The sequence below is a fragment of the Mus caroli genome, chromosome 15 (genome assembly GCF_900094665.2).
Source record: "Mus caroli chromosome 15, CAROLI_EIJ_v1.1, whole genome shotgun sequence".
Classification (NCBI taxonomy): Eukaryota; Metazoa; Chordata; class Mammalia; order Rodentia; family Muridae; genus Mus; species Mus caroli.
This window is the reverse complement of record NC_034584.1, coordinates 8,709,170-8,733,817: the sequence shown is the minus strand read 5'-3', so window position 1 is coordinate 8,733,817 and position 24,648 is coordinate 8,709,170. Positions and strand designations below refer to the sequence as shown.

The window sequence follows — 24,648 nt, the reverse complement described above, 5'->3', positions numbered from 1 at the left end:
CAGAGGAGCTCAGAAAATGGGCTTTAGTCAGGTTATAGTCTGTCCCTCCGGAAGGTTGGGAGGAAGCATGAAGCACGGGGCTAGCTCTCAACAGGAACTGTCTCCTATTGTCCTTTCTGGACAAGACGGAGAGATGGAGGAATAAGAAAGCCGTGTCTTTCAAGAATATAACACAAATATCTAAGAAAGAAGTCTGGGAAGGGGGCTGAGGGAGAGATGCTGGAGAGATGGCTCAGTGGTCTTGCTGCTCTCAAAGAGGATCTGGGTTTAGTTCCTAGCACCCACATGGTGGTTTCACAACAACCTGTGACTTGTTTCATAGGATCTGACGGCCTCTTTTTGTCTGCAGGTAACAGGCACACATGTGGTACATATATAACACACATGCAGGCAAACACGCATGCATATAATATAAAAGTCAGTCAGTCTTTACAAAATAAGTCTGAGTGGCAACAAGAGCCTATTTAAGATTCCAGGAGAGTCTCAGGCAAAGCTGGCTTTCTGGACACAGGAGAGGTTAGCCAGACTGGGAAGGGTGTTCTAGGTGTGGACCAGCAAAGGCACGGGAAGCCGGATCTGCAGGTGGAATAGGTCAAAGAAACAGAATCCAGAACAAAACGAGCAACATGTTCCAACTCAGTGTTAAACAAACTACGTAACCCTCTATTCTCCTAGGTCATTTGCTCAGGACAAGCTCATCTTTCACATCGGGAAAGAAAAACAAAGCCTGTTTCCCAGCTTTATGAACTCAGGTCCCTTTCAGCAAGAAATAAAATTGAGACATCATAGACCCCCTCAGGGCAAAGATGCTGCACTAGCTCATTTCAAGGACACAAAAGCCCTTTCTTTCACTCACCCAATTACCTTCTCTTCAGATAGCTAGAAACCACATTTACTTATTTTGTGTGGGGACCACAGACAAGAGGGTATGTGTGGAGGTCACAAGACAATTTAAAGGGGTCAGTTCTTTCTGTTGGATCCTGGGGATTGAACTAGGGTCCTAAGGCTTGGTGGCAAGCTCCTGTACCTGCTGAGCCATCTCATCAACCCTCTTCTGAGCATCTTATTATCATTTGGAATTTTGAGTATTTGTCTGGATGCTGGTTGCCTATTACCAGCCAACCACATGAGTGTTCATACATGTACATACACATGCATATACGCAGAGGATAGGAAAGGGTGGAAGTGTGGGGGTTCCAGGAAAGCACAGCCTTGTGCTTCCCTGGGCTCTGTCTGCTGTGGGGCCTGCCAGAAGCCAGGACACGTGTATCATGTCCTGAATGGATGAGGAGGATAAACTAACTAGGCGCAGACCATGCACATCAACCATGGCGGTTTCAAGGCTGCTCTTTAATCTCTGCAGCCAGCTCCAGTGCAGTGAGACATATACAGACTCTCAGTAACAGCCAGAAAATAAACTGCACAGTGAAGCTGACTCAGTCTAATAGCTTAGGCCCTTACATTTTAAAAATTTAATTAAAGCTAGTTTATCTTCAGTGTAAAAACATAGAGGTATAAACAAATGCAAGTATTATACACAGTAAATTATTAACAGACACTTCCAAACTTGCACAGTGTGTTTTAAACAAATGGTCTTATTTTATCTTTTAATGTTAAGCATAATCCGCATCTCAATCTTGAATAAAAATACACAATATATAAACCCACGGGAAGTTCTATACACAAATCCAAGTTATAGAAATCTGGCTTCAAATATAAATACATAAGTCATAACCACACAGGTCATAACAGCTTATTTACTTTTTCTATTGTGATTTAAAAAAATAGAAAAAATATTTTAATGCACATTCAACTGCTATAACAAGGGTCATGACCATGTGCCTTTAAACCATACGTTGTGAAGTACAAAACATCACAAGAGGCATTTTTTGGAAAGAAAATCACTAAGACTGTAGAGTCTACCATATAAACATTCACGTTATAATATGGTAACAAAAATAATTCTCTCCGTTGAGGACTTGGGAGGCAGAGGCTCAGGGCGTGGCGGTTAGTGCTAGTTTAGAGAAGCCCCAGGAGCCCAGGGAGAGGGAGCTAAGGACTGGTGTGTTCTAAGTTCCTAGCGCAAGCCTAGCACGGACCTGGCCTGAAAGACTCTTAAGGCAACCGAGACTGAGTGCATTGGCCCCGAAACAACATCCTAACCTCCCCTCCCCTTGCTGGGCCAACACACCAACCCGGATGTGCATTATTATGGAGGGAGACGAGGAAAAATTATCATTACGTATGAAAGATGATTCAGTGCAATCAGAAAGGATTCTTGGTGAAGTTTCAAAATGTCTTATTGCCCGTGAGCAACAGAGACGCCCTCAACAGGACCTCTCCTGACCAGCAAATACAGATAAAAGGCAAACACTTGAGGCAGACTCAGTGAGGTCCCTCGCCCACTCCCACTCTTCACACCGTTTGTGGGACTGAACAGGGCTCTGTTGAGAATGATAGGACTGAGCCTTACAAAGGATTCTTTCAAACATTAAAAAAATATCTATCTTTAAAACAGCAGATCCAAGGTGACTAGGCAGAGCTGAGTTTCTTTTATGGCTTTTTACATCACTGAGGCATACCTGCTTCTGACACGACTGCTTTCCTGTGAAAGCCACATTCAAATTGGCCTGCCTGCCCCAGCATCTGTGAGAGTAATGGGGAAGGCAAGGGGACCAGGTGAGGGGCTGCAGAGAGGCACAGTCCAGGTGTGGTGAGCAGAGGGCCAAATGTGTGGCCAAAACTGAGGGCTCCAGGAATGAGTTCCCCCGTGGAAGACAGAGGACTGCCCCCATTTAATCAACAAGCCTCAGCAGCAGGACCCTGGGACGATGCACACCAAGGTGGACTCCTAGGATGCCATAGAGCAGGAAAAGGCAAGGTGGGAGTGACAGCAAAGGAAAAGGGAAGGAGGCTGCCCCCATCCTGTGTTGTTACAGTCCAGGAAGGAGGCACTGAACATTGGAATGGATGACAGCAGCAGAACTGTCCAAGTTTTCTATGGGCTGCGTGTGTGTACACACGCATTGGAATATGCTATGGTTTAAGTCAAGGGATATGCTATGGATTAAGCACATCCCTTAATACCTCTTGTTCGGAATGGCTACATAATTACCTTGGCACAGAAACAACAGGAGGAAGCTCTCACAGCAGCCTGGCCGTGAGCCATTTTGTGTACATATAATACAGATGTCAGGAGACGACCTCCATCCTATGACAGGCCAAGGAGGAACTCCCTCCTATGCATACTAGAGGCACGGCTTTCATTGAATGTCTTCCAGAACTGTGGAAGAAAAGGAGAACCAGTTCTCTTCCCGAAAGCCTCTGCTCTCCTTCACAGCAATGGGCTAACACCATGACACCAGTCCAGGGAACAACTGTCCCACCATATAGTGTGCCTCTTTCACAGTCCCTGAGGAGACAGGTCACACGTCCCCTAGGTCCACAAACTCATCTTCTCGTTTGGCCAGGTCATCTTCACCTCCTAAAGCTTTCCAGCTACTGGTGGGTAAGACAGGCTTGGCCGAATGTCGCTGGAGCAGTGCAAAGGGGAACAAGGAAGACAGGCGGACTGAGTTCCTGAGCAGGCCGGGTGCCTCTGCATGGACAGCCTCCTGCCTGTGGTGTCTTGCCTCTATCTTCTCCTGCAAGCTCTGCACCTCCTCCATCATCTCCAAGAGTTTGCCCATTGTAGCCACTCTGCCACCACCCAGGATTTGGGCTTCTGGAATCCAACGTAAATAGCGCTGAGCCCACACCTTGATTTCTGGCCCCTCAATGTGAGGTAACAACAGGCCGTGGTAGTCTGTGGGCTTGCTATGCCAGCTGTCGTAGAACTCCCTGGAGTTGTCCTGGAGGTCATCGGAAGAGTTAATAAGTTTACTGATTCTCTTGCCTAGGAGGTTCTTGATTAAATGATCTGTTTCTTCCCTGAAAAATCCTCTTTTGGGAGATGACTTAGACTGGGTAAGTGGCAAAGAAAGTTGTCGTTGATGCTTTGAAAGAAAACACAAAAAAGTATCTGGTTAGGAGGCAAAGTCACAGTTATTTTCATTAAAATAATAATAATGAATATAATGAGCATCACCATCCTGCTATGAGCAGTGTCGAGAGACATAAGAACTGCCATCTCCTGTGTATCTATTCAAATGCGGAGTACACAGGAGAGACTGCCTGCTTATGGTGGCCGTGAGTGATCTGTGTGATACACCATCAACAAACAAGAGAAACCTGACATATGTGGGGCTGCACACAAGGCATGCTGGGATAGACTGGTCCTTCGGAGAAGGGTACCAATAGACACAAAGTACTTTGCAGGCACCAGTTTAACACATGTTAGTTAGGCCAGTCTTGGGGACTTTTTGAGACATAGTTCTGCTATGTCGTAGCCTTGGTCAGCCTGGAACCCTCGGTCTACTGTGTAGAGCACTCTGGTCAGCAGCACTGGAATCCTTCTGCTTCTGCCTTCCAATCACTGGCGGTACAGGTGTGTGCCACCACTCCGGGCACTGCTTGGTTTGTTTTTTGTTTTTTTTGAGAACTCTTCTCTACAGCCTCTTCTGCACATCTTCAAGGCATCAGCACTGACCACCTGAAGATATCATCCCAGGGACAAAATAACCTTTTAGCTTATCAGGCACTCAGTGGTTCTAGCTGAAGTCATAATGTCTCTCTTGAACAAGGGCAATCAGTAGAGAAATGCGCTTACTTGGCTAGATATTCTTGTCTGACAGGCTGTTCAGAGCAGGAAACAGCATTTAAGTTTTGTTCCTGCTTGCTAACTTTCTCTGGAATAAAGTTAGGTATTACGTTCTGGGTACACTGTGAGAGGGTTATGAAGACAGGTCAGAGGTTGTGGGGACTCCTCGATGTTCAAGGAAAAGGCACAAATGCAGGAAGAGGAATTTTCTGCCAATTCTTCTGTCCTTAAGGTATCCACTGCTTACAGGAGAGCAGTGGCTGACGCCCATAACTCCATGCTTGGGAGGCTGAGACCAGACACAGCCAGGAGCTTAGGGCTAGCTTGGATTACACAGGGAGTTTTCATGTGAGCCCTGCAATGTTGCTCACCCCGACCCTGCCTCATTTACACAGCCTGCTATCCTGCCCTCTGGCTTGTATCTTCCCTCCCAACCTCTCCTGGAGCTAACATTACCTGCCATTGTCTCTAAAAAGAGACAGTGAGGACATCAGATAAGGGGTGCTTAGCTGTCCCAGCAGCTCTTGCCCCACAGGTACCAGTCAGTTCTGTGACTCTAGCCCAGCTCTCTAGAGGACAAGCAGGCTGCCACCAGGGGGCACAGCACACCACAGAAAAGCACATCTTTGCATGAGATGCAGCAAGCAATCTTGCTCTACCAGCAGAAAAGGTTAGCATCCTGGGCCTGAGGACAGCTAAGAAGGTGACATGACAGGTCTAGTGCCCAGCAGCTGACACTGTCTCCAAGTGCTGGCCATGGCTCACCTGCATCCAGTCTTTCTTGGACTAGAACCTCGTTCCACGCCTGAACTGGTGGGGCTCCCAGAGGCCCTGAGATTCAGGCAAGACAGGCAGAACAGCAATGGGAAAGCTAATGACATGCACAGGTGTAGATCTGCCAGCACTATGGGTTCTGAGAGCCTAAGGGATCTGAGAGAGATTCCAGGCCACGTGACAGAATGCAGACCAGGGAATGCTGTTTAAACTGTGCATCAGTTAGAGAGCTCTGGGGCATGATAGTAAGTAAAATCAGGAACAAGTTTACCTAAAAGAAAATAAGGACTTGTATTTTGTGGTTTAGGGTACAGGCAGGCAAACTCCAGTTCATGGGCCGAAGCTGGAGGGGACAACTGTGTAAACACTGGGGCACAGCCATCCCCCTGCAGTAGGAAGGTAGAACAGACACAGGACAGACAGTGCAGACATAATGCTTTTCACTCTCAGTTTATAGGTTTATTAAGAAAAGTCTTGGGGGGCTGAAGAGATGGCTCAGTGGTTAAGAGCACTGACTGCTCTTCCGGAGGTCCTGAGTTCAATTCTCAGCAACCACATGGTGGCTCACAACCATCTATAACGGATCTGATGCTCTCTTCTGGTGTGCCTGAAGACAGCTAGAGTGTACTCATGTACACACAATAAATAAATAATTCTTTAAAAAGAAAAAGAAAAAAGCAAAGTCTTGGGGCTAGAGATGTGGCTCAGTGGGTAAGAGCACTGACTGCCCTTCCAGAAGATTCAGGACTGATTCCCAGCACCCACATGGAGGTTCACAAGGGACTATAAGCCCAATTCCAGGGGGGTCTGATGCCTTTTTTTCTGGGCTTTGTGGGCACCAGACACACATGTGGTACACAGACATACATCAGATAAAACACAGATGCATATAAAATAAAATAGTAAAGTTTTTATTAAAAACAAAGAAAAAGTCTCGCTATGAACGATAAGAACTGGCAAATGTGTGGTAAACTTTCCGAATCAATGCTCCCTTTATCTCCCAGCCACACTCAGTGTAAGAGGGTAAGAGGTACAATTCCATGCAGCACAACTGTAGTCACAGCAGTCTCAGTGACAGTCATCAAAGCAAAGGTGGATTTGCTAAAGTAAGGGGCATCCCTGAGACCCTAACCTGAGCACCACCACAGATCCCAACTGCACGCCCTAGGAAGAGGCAACACAGCAACAGAGAGATCCATAAAGTAGCCTTTGTCCTCACACACATGGGATGGAGGAGCTGGTGGGGTGGGGTGGGGTGAAGACAGCACATCTTACTTTGAAACGTGATCCTTTCTGCTGGCCTCTGTCCAGTTTCAGCTTTTCCACATAGAGAGGGTTTCTGAGTAATGTCTGTGCTTTGGGTTCAAACTGTACTGACCAATCCCACACGGTGAGCAGAGTCAAAGGCTTGCTTTGTGCATCCAGGTTTTCCCTACCCTGCCAAAACAAGCATAGGTCAGCATAGCTTCCAGGAACGGCTGGAGAGCAAACACACGTTCTCAGAAACAGGCTTCAGGAAGAATGAGTGCCTATGGAGGTACTGTGTTTCTCAAGGGAGACGCTCTTGGAAGATGGTGGAAGGCCCTTATTTCCAGTGCTCTGTGTCTGCTCCCAGGCTGGGTTTTTTCACAATAACCTGGTGAGTTAACCCCTACCTTCCCATATTTGCCATCTGAGGAAACTGAGGCTAAGAACGCACAAGTGAACCACCTGAGGGTGTGGAGCAGGCAGGCTGCAAGGCTGTCACTGAGCCCAGGGCTGTCTAAGATACAGCTTCCCTGTTCCTGCATCCTTCTGGGACCTTGCAATCTACCAACTCAAAGTCAACCCACAAAGCAGGAGAGGGCTAGATGAAGGCACAGACATGAACAGATCACCTGCGGCACAGGCTGAGCAGGGACCAAAGTCAAAGCCCAGCTATCTTGTTCCCTGGGAATCCATTCTTGTCCCAGAGTAACTCTAAGCATTAAGGTAATGAAGAGAGGACATCTGGTCTACCTTTAAAAAGGTTAACTTTTAATTTGGCTTAACCCCCAAACTCCAAAATTGACTTTCACCTTAATACTTGCAATATATATTCTTGGGCTAGATACTTATTGTGTTTCAAGCTTTTTCTGGGATGAAAATATATAACCAGAGTGTGCTGAAAGGATTAAATACTTTCCTAGGTAGGAACGGCTGGGATACCTTGAATACATGCCACTTTTAGAGTCACAGTTATGCATGGAGTCTGTGAGATGCAGCTTCTTTGACACACAGAGACCAGGCTGGCCTTGAACTCAGAGATCTGCCTGCCTCTGCCTCCCAAGTGCTGGGATTAAAGGCGAACACATGGGTCTTTAAGAGGGACTCTTACCATGTTAGTATCTTTTTGATGAGGTGAATTGAAGAAGAAGGTGCTAAAAATAGGTATATACAGGCTATCTGACAGAACAGTCAGGTATGTCTCTGTGAATTCAAATGCTGGGGGATACTGGTGCACCAGCTGCCAGACGCAGTCCAAGAAAAGCAGGAAGATAGGGACCTATGTGAGAACAAGACACACATTACTTAGCAAGCCTAGGTCCAGCAGGGCCTGTCCCGAGCTCAGTGGACAGCCACCAGAAGCTTCGGAACCCTGCTTCTGGCGAACAGACAGCCTACTCCAAGTGATGAACGTTCTCAGGGAGACCAGGACCCTGTGGGTTAGCATCAGCATCTCAAGTACCTACCGTGCCCAAGATGAGTGCCTAAAACTGCACAGTGGTTATATACTAACACACACGAGCTTGCAATCAGCTTCGGTGATAGAGAACACTAATTCTCAACTCCAATTAAGTGAATTTTTTGTTGTTGTTGGGTTTTTGTTCTGTTTTGGTTTTTGTTTTTTCAAGAGGACAGGGTTTCTCTGTGTAGCCCTGGCTGTCCTGCAACTTGTTCTGTAGACCAGGCTGGCCTCAAACTCAGAGATCTACCTGCCTCTGCCTCCTGAGTGCTGGGATTCAAGGCATGTGCCACCACTGCTCAGCTGTTGAATTCTATTCTTCTTCAGAGAATTCAACTGCAAAACTAGGACATCGGAATGACTGCCATTTTATACTTTGTCAGGAAAAACAGTATATGGGGGCATTCCTGCCTGCCCCTGTGATAATGGGTGGGGGCAGTGCTGGAGACTCAGCAGGTGAAGGTTCCCCTCTTTACCACTTCAGGGAGGCCCCTGAAGGCAAAGGCAAAAGCTGCATAATGGGATCCTACCTACGTTCAAATGTGTTTTGTTAACTGGGTCCTCTTTTGAGCCAGTTTCTCAGTTGAACTACACTTAAGATCCACCAGTGATCCTGCAACAGGGTAAGGCAAGACCGTGACAGTGTCCACCTTCTACAAGAGTAGAGATGCAGGCCTATCACACAACTGCTAAGAGGAAGGTTAAGAATTACTGGATAAAGGCCAGCTCTACATCAATAACATCACAATCACGCCAGCCCGGTCTCCTTTAGAAGTCAGCATGTTGGGTCTCAAGAGGCTTCATGCTACCTATTATGGACAATACCACTAAGGTACTATAATCTCAGGCTGGTCTCAAACTCATCATGTAGCCAAGGATGAACGTGAAATTTATTCCTTCTGTGTCCATCTCCCACGCACTGGGACTGGAGGCATATACCTATATGTGCTAAATATATGAACGACAAACATACAAACCTCACTGTATAGTAAGGGCAGGGCTCTTAAGTGTGAGTGACCCTAAAATGGCTGAGCACAGGCCTTCTCTTGGCTTCTTCCAAACTAAGATACAGAGCCCCTCAGTCTCCCTTTCATAAGACATGCAAAATAACATCCTTTCAAACAGCATCACCCCTCTCTGCCTATCAAAGTATGTGTAGCTCATCAGCCTTTCAAGTTACTTCCTCCAGGTCCCTTCCAAGACTAAGAAATGGTGGGTTTTTTAAGTTTGATAGCATACAGAAGAGCATAGGTCTGTCCTGAAAGAAGTTAACTGGCATAGTGACAGAGGCCTGAGTATCCCCAGGAACCTGTCAAGCCCTGAAGAGCAGAAGCCAAGGTTCTCTATTCACACAATGTGCTATGCCAAGTTGTTCTACATCACAGACAAAGATGTTGGTTAGTTATCGAGAGTAAGAGAAGCCACAATTCACACTACTAGCATGTGTTCACTCTAAAGATGACTTAATTAGGTAAGGTTGAGTCCATTTTTCCTTTCATTAGATAGCAAAGAGAACCAAGGAGTTTTGTGTTGCTGTTGCCTGAAACAGTACACTACAATCCAGAGGAAACTACATGTTAACTCAGGCTGGGATGTGGCTCTGCAGACGTAAAACTGGTGGCGCTGGTATATGCCTATAATCCCAGTGCTTGGGAGATGAACACAGAATTCTAACTTCACGGTCATCCTTGGTTACACAATGAGATTGAAACAAGCCTGGGATATGTAATACCTTGTTTAAAATAAAATGAAATAAAAACATAAAAAAATTCGGAGAGGCTGAGCCAGCCACGTAAAGGGAAGCAAGCTGAGGTGGATGGTGGTGCATTCACGGAATCCCAGCTACATGGGATGAGGAGATGGAAGACTCTTGAGTTCAAAGCCAAGGGTAAAAGCCCATACCCCAAACAACAGAGCAATGACGAGCAATAGAGAGGAGAGGCTGGGACTCGGCCCACTTCTCCAGCTCTCCAAAGGCTCTAGCAATGGACGGATGGCACGAGCATAAGGTCCATGGACTCTGCTAAGTGTACCTTCTGTGGTAAACTTGTATACAAAACACCACTCACTGCAAAGTTAAATTTAGCGGATTTGAAGGGTTCCCTCTTCCGAAGTCATTTTCTAAGTGTTACAAAACCAGTATTTCTCCTAGTATGAAACATACATAACCTTACTCTACACAAGTTAGAAAACTTTGAACATGCTTATTGATTGATATGCTTTTAGTCCCGGAAGGATTTCATGTTGTTTAAAGCCTTCAAAGTCATCCTGAGGTGATGGACCAGCTTCCTGGTGTCTGTGGAGTATGCACTTATACCTGACAAGCATATTTGACTGAGGACAGTGGCCCAGTGAGAGGGAGTTTCTCCCCAGGACTGCAACCGTCCGTAGTGAGGACACTCACCTCCTCTTTGTCACTTTGGTGGAGATGGTTACAGCGGTCCAAGAAAGAGTGGCCACCCATGACCCACTCCTTTTGGATGAGGCTCTGGAACCCAGTCCTGGTTCGACAGTGGGCATCCATCATCACTTGTACCAGAGAGGAGAGGAGGCAGCAGAGATCAGAAGCATTCTCTTCTACAAGGAGTAGGATGGCAGAGTGTTAAAGAGGCAGTGTTCTCATCCCACGCAGCTAACAGGGTTCCTAAGAGCAAGATCTGTTATTACTTCCTATAGACAAGGGCCAGTTGGGGAGACAGGCTGCTTGTGGCTTATCAGGACAGGTCCCAGCACACAGGGGTGGTAAGCATAGATCTGCTTACTGAACAAAGGCAGCCCTGAAAAATCAACTTTTAGCACACAGCGCCTGTAGATGCCATAAAAGAGAACAGTAACAGCTGTGCACCAATAGCCTGCCTAACTGCAGATGGGGCCTACCTCTCTTCCTCTGGGGGAGAGTCACCTCTCACTGCTCCAGATGCAGGCCCTTGTCTTCCACTTCCTATCCTTCTTGGATTGCTTTGCACTAAAGAACTTTTTAGCCATGAGTCTCTTTCCTGTTCTGTCTGAGGAACACAGAGGCGCCTGCTTCTCCTTGTCAAGCCTACAGGAGGAATTCTTGCTATTCCTCCACATGCCCACCTGGAATGCACTTCATACAATCCACAAGGCTAAAGTCTATTCACAGAGTTGCCTAGCACTGCTGACTTAGAGCAAAGACAAATACATCCACAGTCATGCTAAAGCCAGGTCTACATTTCCCATGTCTTCCTATTTATTCCCCCTTTCCAAAAAGGTCCAACTCATACTGCTTTTTAAAAATGTCCTCAAGGAAGATGGCGAGAGTATCATTCGGGCTAGAGAACTAGAACTAGAGATATAATAATCATGCTGTTAGCACTCTTCCTTCCCGTACCCTAGAATTACAATGCCCTAAATCTCTAACAACCATGCAACCACCTGGGGTTAGTAGACACAGTCTCACAAATATAAGCATGTGTGTGTGTGAACCTGCACGTGTGCAGGTATACGTCGAGGCCAGGCCAAAGGACAATTCTGTGTGTTGTTCCTTGAGTACCGTCTACCTTCTTCTTGACCTCCAAGACAGGACTTTCACTGGCCTTGAACTTAGGGTTAGGCTGGCCTGCCTTTCTAATGAGCACCAGGGCTCCTGTTTCCTCCTCCCCGGGGCTGAGGTTACAAGCACATGCTCCCACGCCTGTCTGTCTGTCTGTCTGTCTGTTTGTTTTCCAAAGCTACTGGCGGACTCATCTTCTCTGCCCAAGAGACAGATGTTTTTATCTGTCCTCTAGCGCTGTCAGTCTTTGACAGTTCCATCTTGAAGGCAATGGCATACCTCTGGGGACATCTCACTTCCATCAGAACCAAACTGCATACATTGCACAGCTCTAGAGTTGGTCCTGGGCTCTCCCGCCTCTGAGTTCTCATTCCTTTTTACTAGCTATTTGAAATTTAAATAGTAGTCTTCTCGTGTCTGTGTAAGAATATGCTTAAGGTGATGTTCCCATTAGTGTGCAAGTGTGTAAGGTAAAGCACAGAGTGCTGCACACGGACGGTGCTTAGTACGGGCACTCAGGGCTAAGGCATTAGTACCGGGTGGTCTAGAAACCACGCAGAGCAATATCTTCCAATTTGCTTTCCTTTCTATGGCAACTGCATCAAGCTGCCAGCACACAGACAGGAACAGTCATCTAAACAGCTACAGGTCCCCCAGGGAAAAGGGTGTCCCAAAGACTGTTGGGTAAAGACACTGAACAATTCCTTCTTGGGCTGTGAGCAGGTCTGCCGAGTTCCATGTAAACTGCGCCAGTGAGATCTGAGCAAAGGATTATAGGTGAAGGAAACCAATCCGCTCTGCAAACTATATACACAAAAGCTGACTCTGGTGAATGGGGTTGGAAACCTTATTACCCAACAGGAGGACGTTCATGTTCTGCGCTTCCAGGCATTCTGTGATCTCAATTGCTTTCTTCAGGCAGCGTCTACACATGGAAGAGAAGGGAACAGGAGCATTAGTTACTGAGCTTGGTGCTATGAGCAGGACGTTTAGAGGCAGTTTGAATTACGGATATACACTAGTACACACACACACACACACACAAATTTATTCAAAGGGATAAAAGCAGTATCTTAGATATCCACACTCTTACATGCACTGCAATGTTCTCATAGTCATCAAAACATGGAAGCAATCTATGAGTTCCCTGACAACAGAACAACTTTGTGTGTACATGTGTGTGTTGGGATATTATTCCGCAGTAGAAAAGGGCGCTCTATCACTGCAGCAAGATGGGAGGAACTTGAACAAAAGACAGGTGCAGAAAGGCAAATGCTGCATAAGTGCACACCAAGAGCTACAAACGTCCAAGTCCGAGCTGCACTGCAGAGTGGAATGGTGGTTCCCGACAGACAGGCAGTGGTAGAAATGGGGAGATCAGGGTATAGCACAGATGCAAGGAAGCACTGAGCTGTGGCTGTGGTGCCATCACACAGAGCCTTGTGAACAGATTTCCACACCATGCTCCTCACTGGGGTGTAGTCCAGGCACAGTGCACACATGTGGAACTAGGTCCTATCTCTAGCACCACCAACAAACATGTAACTTCAATGTATAAACTCTTTGTCAATTAAATATTTATGAAACCCACCAAGAGCTGCAAGTTTTCATAAGGGAGTCATAAAATCAATGTAAAGATGCTCCCAGTTACATTTTCTTTTGTATTGGAATTTTAGTTAGCATACCAAATAATGGAAATGTTTCTTGTCCATATTCATCCTCCACGCTACCCTCCCACCCTCTCCCATCTTTCCTGGTCTCCTTCATGCCCCAAACAGTCACTCTTCCATGCTCATGGGAGTGGATCAGTGAGAGGGTAAGAAAAATGATATCTAGATTCAGTTTGAGAAAAATGTACCTTACTTTGTTCCCCTAACTCTTGTCTATTGTTATTTCAGAGCCACACCCTCCCCTTCATGGTCTCCCCTCTACCTTTTTCCTCTTCTTTTCTTAAAATCTGTGTGAAAAGGTCTCATGTAGCCATCTTCTTACTATCCATCACTACTTCAAACTGCTGGGTTTCTTTTTGTTTGTTTGAGACAAGGTTTTTCTGTGTAGCCCTGGCTATCTTAGGACTCCATCTGTAGACTGGGCTGTCCTCAAACTCAGTCTCTTGAGAACTGGGATAAAAAACATATGTTCCCACCTCCCAGCTAATTAATTTTTTATTAGATATTTTCTTTATTTACATTTCAAATGTTATCCCCTTTCCTGGTTTCCCCTCTGAAAATCTCCCCTATGTTATCCCCCCTCTCCCTGCTTTTATGATGGTGTCCCCTCCACCCACTTACTCACTCCTGCTTCCCTGTCCTGGCATTCTCCTACACTGGGGCATAGAATCTTCACAGGACCAAGGGCCTCTTCTCCCATTGATGACTGACTAGGACATCCTCTGCTACATATGTGGCTGGAGCCATGAATCCTACCATGTGTATTCTTTGGTTGGTGGTTTAATCCCTGGGACCTCTGGGGGTATTCCTCCTACGGGGCTGCAAACCCCTTCAGCTCTTTCAGCCATTTCTCTAATTCCTCTATTGGAGACCCCGTACTCAGTCCAATGGTTTCTCTTCTGTCATAGCATTTGATCTCAGAATAACTAACCACGACATACCAGGTATCTACAACTCAGAATTAGATAACTGTACAATTCATGTGCAAAGCAATGGGTTGAAATACCTGATTATATCAAGCCAGCTGCTGCTTTCTAAGAGAGAAAACCATTTTATGTCTGTGTCCCAAAATTCCGAACTGTTATCTGAAAAAGGAAAAAAGAAAAAAACCAAACAAAACAGGAGACTTTAGGTTACTGCCCATGGCCACACCTGCAGGGTCTCAGGTAAATGAAATAAAACACAACTGTAGACTTCCAGTTCTGGGTAATATAGTAAAATTAACCCAGCTACCATGTGTAACCCATGCTTTGGTTAGAGGTCTAGAATGCCAGTTCCCTTAAGTAAAAACGGCTTTCTGGGTCAGTTATCGCTCTCAGGATGCCTGCAGTTAGTCTACACAATGATACTTTAATATCCGCTGAAAAAGCCCTAAAATAGTAAAGACTGTGCCAAGGAGTCAGTTAGGAAAAGGTGTCTCGTGTGGTTTAAGAATGACAAGAGGTGAGCAGAGCGGGGGTGCACGCCTTTACTCCCAGCGCTCAAGAGGCAGGGAAATCTCTGAGTTCAAAGCTAGCCTGGTCTACAGAGCCAGTTCTAGGATAGCTAGGAGTGGCTGGAATGTTTTTACATTTCTTTTCTTTTCTTTTCTTTTCTTTTTTCTTTCTTTCTTTTTTTTTTTTTTTTTTTTTGTTTTTAGAGACAGGGTTTCTCTGGGTAGCCTTGGCTGTCCTGAAACTCACTTTGTAGACCAGGCTGGCCTTGAACTCAGAAATCCGCCTGCCTCTGCCTGTGCCTCCCAAGTGCTGGGGTTAAAGGCATGCGCCGCCATGCCCGGCTTATATTTCTTATTAACCACACTGCTTTCTACTTTAAGAAACTGTACAAGCCAAAGGAGGATTAAAACAAATTAAAGCATTCCTAATGTGGGGGAAAAAGTTGGTCATTCCCAATATAAATAATTAGGAAGGCCAGTGGCTCCAGGCACTCCATGGTTCAAAACCTGCTAGGATGCTCCACAGGGGAACTGGCATGATATGGAAAGGAGGGGGAGGAAGATGGCCACAGTGAAACCCTGGGGAGCAAGACAGAAGCAGCATCACGGTGTGGGTGTGGCTGGGACCCCGGACCTCCACCTCCAGCCTGACACTGCTTGTCAGAGCCCCTGCTCACCAGCAGATCCATTTGACAGAGATTTCACTCAGTGTTCGCTCACCTATCAGAAACAGTTGCTTAAATTTACAGTATGCACTCTGGATCTCCTGCAGGGACAGGAAGTTGCTTGATAAGTCTTCGGTTTTAACCGTCTCGTAGGGCGGCCTGTGGATAGTCTTGTAAATTCTGGGTGTCAAAAAGGAACGTGAGGTTAGAAGTGCATATGTGAACTTGAGAGCTTGCTGGCCACGCGTCACAGTCTGTGTGACGCACCCTGCAGCCACCCGCTCATTTCATCCTCACTCACATGAGCCAGCACACATGGAAACGGAGGTCAGCTTGGGTCAAAGCAATCTACTTACAGAAGCTGCTCCTGTTGTGGCTTTACGTTATGTGCTGTGACGTTAGCCTATTTGTTTTGGAGGGGCTAGAGAGGTGGCAGCAGCTCACAATCACAGGGAAGAGGCACAAGTGGCACAGACACATACACAGGCAAACACTCATACACATGCCCTGAGTAAACTGTATTCTATACTAAAGAAAAAAAAATGAATAAAACTTCCAAGACAATTTTGAAACATATACTCTGTATAATACAACACTGCCATGGGGTGCCTGAGCCGTGGCCTAGACCACGCCACTCCTCCACCCCGGCCTCACACTTCCTCACACTCCCTGCAAGAGAATTAGAGTGGGTGTTACTCTCCCATTCCTCCAACACAGAGCACGACACCAGGTGAGCGGAATGGACACACCAGTGAAAACCACACCACACGCTTCCTACAGAACAGGAGCTAAATGGAAGCAGAACAACATGTACAATAAATACTGACCCGTCCAAGAAGCTCTTCTGAACCTGCAAAGCACCGTCATCCTGCTCTTTGGGCAGTGCTGACATTTTCAAAAGGGCACTTCCATTGTGACAGGACCAACACCAGATCTACAGAAAGGAAAGAAAAGATGTTTATTGGATGGATTATTCAAAACCCAACAGGGGGCAGGTGAGTTTAGCATTTATGGTCAAGCAGGGACATTTATAACCACTAAACAAACTGGCTAGAGACAATGAAAAACATTTACTCTTAGAAATGAAAGGAAACGGGACTAGTCAGTGAGACTCGCTTGCTCACAATCTAGCATGCACCTTCGCTTGGCCTTAGCACTGTTGATGTAATGGTTTACCCTGCTTCCAGAGGGACGGACAGTAGCTACCGTGGCAGTGCAGCGCAGCTTTCCTGACAGGCGTTCTGCATGAACTAACTCTCTACGGTCTTACAGCCCCATCAGGTGGTGAGCTGGAAGATTAGCCCCATTCACAGCTGGGAGCTCAAGTTCAGAAAGACCAAAGGACTTTCTCTACCCTAACAGTGGCTCCTGGCTGACTGCAGGCTGCGCCCTACCTCATGGCAAATGGGCAGCACACTTCCCAGCAGAGAGGGCTTCGGGAAGAAGGTGAGCTATTTGACAGAGAATCTGAATGAAACTCACAGGGGGAAGGCACTGATGAGGTTGTGAGACAGCATAAAGATGACCAAAATCCATTCTACCTCAGCTCTTTGACAGCTAAGATCCAGCATAGGGGCCACTGGGATCAATGGACATGGAGGAACAACAAAGGGAGGGGAGGATGAGTGACTGAAGGCAGGCTGAGGTGCCTGCATGGTTTTTCCTGGACACTGCTTTTGTTATTTGGAAATGACCCCGGGGAAAGTAGTGAGCCTTGGTGCCTTGGCTAGGCACACAAGCACAGCTTCTGTGTCCTGCTACAGGTGCTGCAGTGGCCAACCGTCTAGACCTTGCTCTGCTGACCACACCATCTACCTTGGCTCAAGTAACGTTAGGAAGAAAAACTGGAGGGGTGTGGTCAGAAAGCTGGCTCAGCAGGATGCTTGCAGCTAAGGCTGACAACCTGAGTTCAATTCCTGGAATGTACATGATGGAAGGAAAGAACTGAGTGTATAAAGTCTTCTGACCTGTCAGACACACATTACAGAATGAATGAATCGATGACGAATGAATGAACGAAATGCCAGTTTTCCTTCTTAGGCCCCATTCAGCACCACCTGCCATGAACAAGTCATACCTTGGATAAGGGAGCAGCTGCCTGGACAGGAGCTAGAGAACAGCAGAGCAATCCAGGACTCTGAGAATCAGAAAGAACTGTCTTGGGGCGCAAGGGGAAGATGCTGGAATTGACACTGGGTACACTGGGTGCCTAGTGACACTAATACATCACTGCCCAGCATCCAGGAGACCTCTGAATGAGGGACTATGTGTTCAGGAGAGTGGCCTGCTGCTACTGACATGGGAAGTGATGTCAACTAGAGAGTGAGCGCTGAGGACTGATTTAGCATCTGTCCCCCAAAGAGCAACTCCCCTTCTAGGGCCAACCTGAACTTGTAAGTCATACAAGGCAGCGGTATTCAGACACTGGAAAAATTGAGGGGTCCTTTGTGTCTCTCTCCCTCCTCCACTGTGACAGAAAACAACATGCAGAAACTACCACGGGCTTCTATGTCTGCTGCCAAAAGGACAGGAGTTTCTTGAATACCTAAGTAGCCACGCCTACCAGCTGGTGTAACTTACTTGGATGTAGATGAGGGACACTCCTAGTCATGACTGGATGACAGTACCCAAAAAATCATTTTAAGTTATTTGGGGCAAAAAGTGGGGGAGGGGGCAGACCTTTCTTATTTTTCAGTTGGGACATATGTAATAACCTTTATAATCAAAATGTGTCATCTCATATGAGGCACAAAGGGACAACTAATTGCTAGTCTTTATTTCAAAGAGTAAATGTAAACAAGCAACCTAGCAAAAATGCAAGGATGAGAATGACCTGACACCTGGTGGTCAATGCACAAGTCAGAAGACGGTTAAAAGCCATAGCCGCAGCCTGATGCACACTGCGAGGCCCTGGATGGGAGGCCAGCACCAAATAAAGGGAAAGAGAGCGAGCGAGGCAGAGAGGGGAGGGGAGGAGACTGACTGCTGCATCAGTGTCCAATCCATCCTGTGTGGTATCTTACTGCTCTCCATGCGCACTAAGGATGTTAAAACAGCAAACACTGCCTTCCTAAAGCTCCTAGCAAATGTGGCTGGCTCTTCCCCTACTTCTTAGGAGACAGTTTCCTATGTCTCAGCCCCAAGGCCTGGAGAGAACAAGCTGTACCTAGATTTCCCATGTGCAGCAGTGAAGGAGGAGCCTTATTCCCACGTGTGTGGATAGCTCTCCTCTTCTGTTTCTTCCCACGGAACATGCCACACCCTCTTTTCTATATTTCTCCATGAAGGTGGAGGCGCTCATTTTCATTCCTTTCAAGCAAGTGTACTTTTCCAATGGTTCTGAGACCCAAGGCCCTTGCGGGTGCCCACAACACCTCAACATTTCCACTGTGCTGATGTGCACTGGAGGCACAGTACCAGTACGTGGTGAACCTACTGATGGCTCAGCACCAGTCAAGGCACATGGTGCACTGTGCCATCTGTGTCCTTGATCCCCACTAAGTAAGACTTTTTTTATTTATTTGTTTGTTTATTTATTTAATGTAAGTACACTGTAGCTGTCTTCAGCCGCACCAGAAGAGGGCATCAGATCTCATTACAGGTGGTTGTGAGCCACCATGTGGTTGCTGGGATTTGAACTTCCGACCTTTGGAAGAGCAGTCGGGTGTTCTTACCCACTGAGCCATCTCACCAGCCCAAGACTTTTTTTAAATGAACAAATTTGCAATCTTGATCACTATCATAAAGTATCTGTCCCAGTGAGCTGGGAGTGCCTTTGACAAAAATTGTGCATGTTTAGATTTTGGAAGACGAGCTCTTTTTAGTATTGGAAGGATAGGAAAGGCTATTGGAAGCTGCCATGGGAGAAAAGCACCCACCAGTTCTTCTAGCTGTGATGCCTACAGACAACAATAACAGCCAGCCCAGAAGATAGTGCCAATGAAGCATCGGGCACTTTACCTTGGGGTAACCAACTGCTATCTAATAGGGCTTGTATCCTAAGTACTTATCTGTGTGTGCGCCCATGGATAACTGTAGCTCTCACCCTTCATCAAAGAAGGCTCTTTCTACAGAAGATGGTGACTGTTAAAGAGATCCAGAGCTGGACACATGCAGACAGCAAGTGACTGGGGTGCCCAACCCTAACTGACACATTTACAACAGTAGAAAAATTTATGAACTAGGGGATCAGGACACTTGCTGGGGAATAGCGTCTTCAAGACAGGACCAGGAAGCTGCACCCATGAAACCTCAATAATATGGTTAGCTGCCTAAAAATGACTCGCACAATGAGAGTACCCGCTGACATGCCAATGTGGATGGGGTAGATTCCATAAGCTCAGAAGCCTAGATGAAGAATTCTGTGCAATCAATGGAGGTTGAAAGGGAAAACCAACCTCTCCAAGGATGGTTATCTAATTCTAAAGGGTCAGCCATCAATATGGGTTCATATAAGCAACACCAAATGGACTCAGTATACTGTGTGTGTGCATGCACACTACTTATACATGTATATGTGTGCATGTATATATACATATGCATACACATGGAACAATTATATCTCATACAGTTATTATACTATATAATAATTAAGGCAGAGTTGAGAGAGGGAAGAGTAAAGTGATGTAAATACAGTGTTCATGTACAAAGTCCTGAAAAAATTATATTTCTAAAAAAATTTACAAAGTGAATAAACTGAATTTATCACTTTATAGAAAGCAATTTATAAAATGTTGTCAATGGGGGAAAATTAAGCTTTAAAGCAAAAACTTAGAAATGTGAAAAACTAGAATGTAACATTATGAACAGCTTCCTGTATGGACTCTTCTGGTAAGAGGATACTACTGAAGGGTCAGATCTACATGTCTAATCCATGAACCAATATTTCCAAATGTGTAACAGGACAAAATGCATCCTTTAAATTCCATTCAAAGTGTAAGACAGACTGGTGCATTTTAATAACAAAAAAGGAACGGTTCCTTGTGTTTTCTTTTCTTTTTCTTTTAAAGATTTATTTATTTTATGTATATGAGTACATTGTGAGCCCTCATGTAGTTGCTGGAAATTGAATTTTTAGGACCTCTGCTGGCTCCAGTCAGCCCTGCTCGCTCTAGTCGGCCCGCTCGCTCAGTGCCTGCTTGCTCCGTCCCAAAGATTTTATTTATTATTATACTTAAGTACACTGTAGTTGACTTCAGACACACCAGAAGAGGGCATCAGAACTCACCATGGGTGGTTATGAGCCACCATGTGGTTGCCAGGACCTTCGGAAGAGCACTCAGTGCTCTCACCCGCTGAGCTATCTCGCCAGCCCCTCCTTGTGTTTTCAAATTCCTTACTATGGTCACCTTTATGAAACTGTTATGGACCATGTCTGGTGCACTGTCAAATAATAAAATGCTCAGTCCAGCCTACCTATGCCTTCCTTTCCAAATACACATGCCTGAAGCTGGAGTTTCTCTGTGTTCTTTAACTGGTCTTCTGCATACCACAACAGACTGAATAAAAGAATCCAGCTGTCTTCTACTTCCAAAATCTAAAATAGTGCTATCCCATTTGACTGTTTTAGATAGTTATTTTCCATAAACGTATGTTACTTAATGATAAAATGCTTCGTACATTTTTTCATTAAAATTCAATTTGACAAAAAAAAAATAATAACAGGGTCTCACTCTGTAGTCTACACTGGTCTAAAACTTAGGGAATGCATGCTGCCTTCAAAATCACGGCAATCCTCCTGGCTCAGTCAGGGCTGGAATTACAGGCATGAGCCATCACACCCAGTTTTAACTGGAATTTCTAAAATGACACAAGCCACATAAACAAAACTCTTTCACAACGATGGGAATTTTCAAGAATGTAAAGGTAAGTATGGAAACCTCAGCTGTCAATCAGGGTGCAATGTGATCCAGCTACACCCCAAGAACTTTTTTCAAATTCTCTAATTTAACCACATCTAGTTGGAGATCAGGAAAACTCACATAGCAATCTGCATCTCTGCTTCCTCTAAAAAAATCCAGCCATCTAGCACTATTCAGTCAACAGTGCTACAGGCTGGTGCTGAAGCGCTGCCCTTCTGGGCCAGGCAGGGATATTCACTCCCTGCCCAGCCTGCCCTCCGTGGGCTCTGGGAATGTGATGGTGTTTCACCATCTCAGCTCACATTCCAGACTCTTCTGGCACAGCAGCCTTGTGTACGTCACGTGCTTATGATTCTGATTCCTGACCACATTCCCACAGGCTGTGGAACTCTGTCAACAATTAAAAGTCGGGTGCCATCTAGTTGTGCTTTATTAGGTCAGTGACATTAAACATGGCTTTCATCCCCTTCTATTCTGTGCTTCATGCTGTTTTATAAGAGAAGCCTCAGCAATGCCCAGATCAAGATGAACAGAGCTGGCCAAAAGTAATCTTAAAGTCCACTATGAGTAGTATCAGCTCAGGCACAAAATGATTAAGTGTAAAGCAGGTGGGCCGATTCTCCTCCTAAAGTGTCTCAGCGTGTCTGCTAAAACTTCAAGAGCATTTGGGATGGCTTCAGACTTGCTCCAGGGAGCCTCACGTTTAGGAGGCAGCCTAGGGAGTCCCTGTGGTATTTTGGATTCCTCTTACACTGCAGACAAACTCTGGAGCACTAAGCCAAGGGCCCTAAGGATCAATGCTAGGATGGGCTGAGAGCACTGTGTCTCCTCTGCCGGGGTTTCCAGATGTACTTACTGGTATACCATGGCCCTGAAAACGCCTCACATCGTCTTCCAGAAGGGGAGTGGGGACGACGAAGTATGCTGGCAACCTAGAAGCAAGACATACATCAGCTTTCAGACACGCTTCACAAAATCTGTAAACACTCCCAAAAGGAAAACAGTGTTACACAAAGGACCACACTTCTGTGAGACCCAGCTCAGGTGAACTGCTAGCCCTGGGCTGCTGACTGCTGACAGACAAGCACTGTGATCAGACAGGCTAGGAATCTGCCTATGATTTGCACAGCCCTGACTCTGCTGGCGAGGGAGCTAAGTTGCTCTGCCCTTCTGGGTCGGTGTCCTCTTCTACAAATGAGGAAGATGGGGGAGTGGGTATGGCTCTGCAGCAGAGCCCCTAGCCCCTACAAGACTCTAGATTTGACCTTTAACACTGAAAAGGAGGGAGACTAGAAAATGTGATATCTAAAAATATATAAAGTCCAAAATCTCATCAAAGAGTAACAACACAAACACCTCTGTTGCTTCTAATTACACAAATCGAATGTGAAAATTGGTAACCATGACTGCTATTCATTTTATCACATACTCTGAGACAGGCATGGCGGCATGACTTTAATTCCAGCTCTTAGGAGACTCTCCCTGTGAATTCAAGGCCAATCTGGTCTACAAAATGATTTCCAAGACAGACTGGGCTACCTAGGAAAATCCTGTCTCAAAACAACACAAAACCACCACAACAACAGGAAAGACCCAGTCCTAGCCTGCTTCCACGGCAGACTTCCCCAATCCAGTACACCAACAATTCATTTAATCCAACGTCACTGTCAAGACTGTAGTGTGATCATTTCACAGATAAAGAAAAAGGGAAACTAAGGCACCACACTGACTGAGGCTCTTTCTGAGTTACACTACTGAAGTGGAAACTTATGGGTTCTTTGCAAAGTCGTCTGGATGGTGTTTTACTGGGGGAAACACATGAAGGAATGTTTCGCTGAAGCAGACACAGAAGAGAGAATGTTCTGCTAAAGCAAATACATGAAAGGACATGTGATGGATCCTCTGCTAACAACACACATGTATTGGTCCATCTTACATTGCATAGTTGAGCTCAGTTTGTGGGGACTCTGAGGACTCTGGCTGATTGGATGCACATGCTGAGACAAGACCTGGGCTGAGGAAAGACTTGTAGAGGACACGTGATGCTTGGAGGATATAAATGGACTCAACAGAGCAATAGAGACAGAACTTGACTTGCTGGTACAGCTAGCTGTACAACGCTTGTGGGTCTCAAGTCTTCACTGATTTTCATTTCCCTGAGAGAGACACAGCGGAGAACTCCTGGCATCCCTCTGGGTCCCTCCTGCTGACTGGCTGAGGCCTGGCTGTCTCTGCTAGGTCTTGTCACCACTGTTGCTAACCTGACTCTACTGAACCAGACTGCTGGTGTACTGTTTGAAGTATTTGTGAGTGGATAGAGCTGCTGCTGCCTGCTAACCTGTGAACTGCCGATTTTCAGACAACATAGACGGGAGTTGCTCCAAAGAAACTTTCTAAAGAGGTCAACCCCCGCCTGTATCTTTTCTTTTCCCCTCCCTCTGGGTGGTGGGTTACAAGGGAGGTCAAAGCATTTAAGAACCATCATTAAAAATAAGGTTTGAAAATTTAGTTATGCACTATGATTTTGCTATCTTCAGGAGAAACATCTTTACAAGAATATGCCTGCTAAACAGAAGAACACGAGAAAGCTAATTTTTCAAAGTTGCAGGAACCAAAACTACACGGGTACATTGGCTCTTCGTCATAAGCCTCCTGAGACCGAAGGCACCTGTGCGGCTTTGCTGTAATGGAAAGTAATCAGATGGTGTTTGCATATACACTGCATACTTGACGCCAATCTGTCAGAGTCCTCGATAGGACAAACTTAAAAAAAAAAAAAAAAAAAGAATTTATGTGTATGAGTGTGTACCTGAGAGTATGTCTGTGCACCATGTCCATGCAAGTGACTTCAAAAACCAGAAGAGGGTGTTGGATTCCCTGGTTGTAGAGCTATAGACACACTCTACGGTATCTAGAGTTGTGAGCCAAACGTGGGTGCTGACAACCAAATCCCGGTCTTCTGCAAGCGCAGAAAGTAGTCTTATCCACTGACCCAGCCCCAGCCCCATGGGAAGATGGATCTTTAAGTCAGAGATCAGAACACAATGACTGAGCCATTCATCAATTCACAGAAGGTGAACCTACACGTGAAGAACCACCAGGGGGTGTGGCCAAACTCCACTGTGGGAAACAATTAGCAAAGAGCTTGATTTCTTCAAGAAAAAGAAAAAGTGTGAGAGTCTACACTTAAAAAATCCATCAAAAGCCGGGCGTGGTGGCGCACGCCCTTAATCCCAGCACTCGGGAGGCAGAGGCAGGCGGATTTCTGAGTTCGAGGTCAGCCTGGTCTACAAAGTGAGTTCCAGGACAGCCAGGGCTACACA

At 46.0% G+C, this 24,648-nt stretch overlaps 1 protein-coding gene across 2 annotated transcripts in view; it reads right to left on the bottom strand.

The window, feature by feature from the left end:
• Positions 1 to 1,331: 1,331 nt before the first annotated feature.
• Positions 1,332 to 24,648, bottom strand: part of Mtmr12 (myotubularin related protein 12) — a 67,563-nt gene continuing 44,246 nt past the window's right edge. For both annotated transcript variants that reach the window (XM_029469717.1, XM_021184161.2), the window contains 9 exons: positions 22,182 to 22,257; positions 16,292 to 16,398; positions 15,520 to 15,644; positions 14,371 to 14,449; positions 12,549 to 12,619; positions 10,582 to 10,754; positions 7,830 to 7,997; positions 6,749 to 6,910; positions 1,332 to 3,995 (listed from right to left, as the gene is read on the bottom strand). In XM_029469717.1, the coding sequence (XP_029325577.1) occupies positions 3,426 to 3,995; positions 6,749 to 6,910; positions 7,830 to 7,997; positions 10,582 to 10,754; positions 12,549 to 12,619; positions 14,371 to 14,449; positions 15,520 to 15,644; positions 16,292 to 16,398; positions 22,182 to 22,257 (1,531 nt within the window). In that variant the 3' untranslated portion in view covers positions 1,332 to 3,425. The remainder of the gene's footprint in view (positions 3,996 to 6,748; positions 6,911 to 7,829; positions 7,998 to 10,581; positions 10,755 to 12,548; positions 12,620 to 14,370; positions 14,450 to 15,519; positions 15,645 to 16,291; positions 16,399 to 22,181; positions 22,258 to 24,648) is intronic.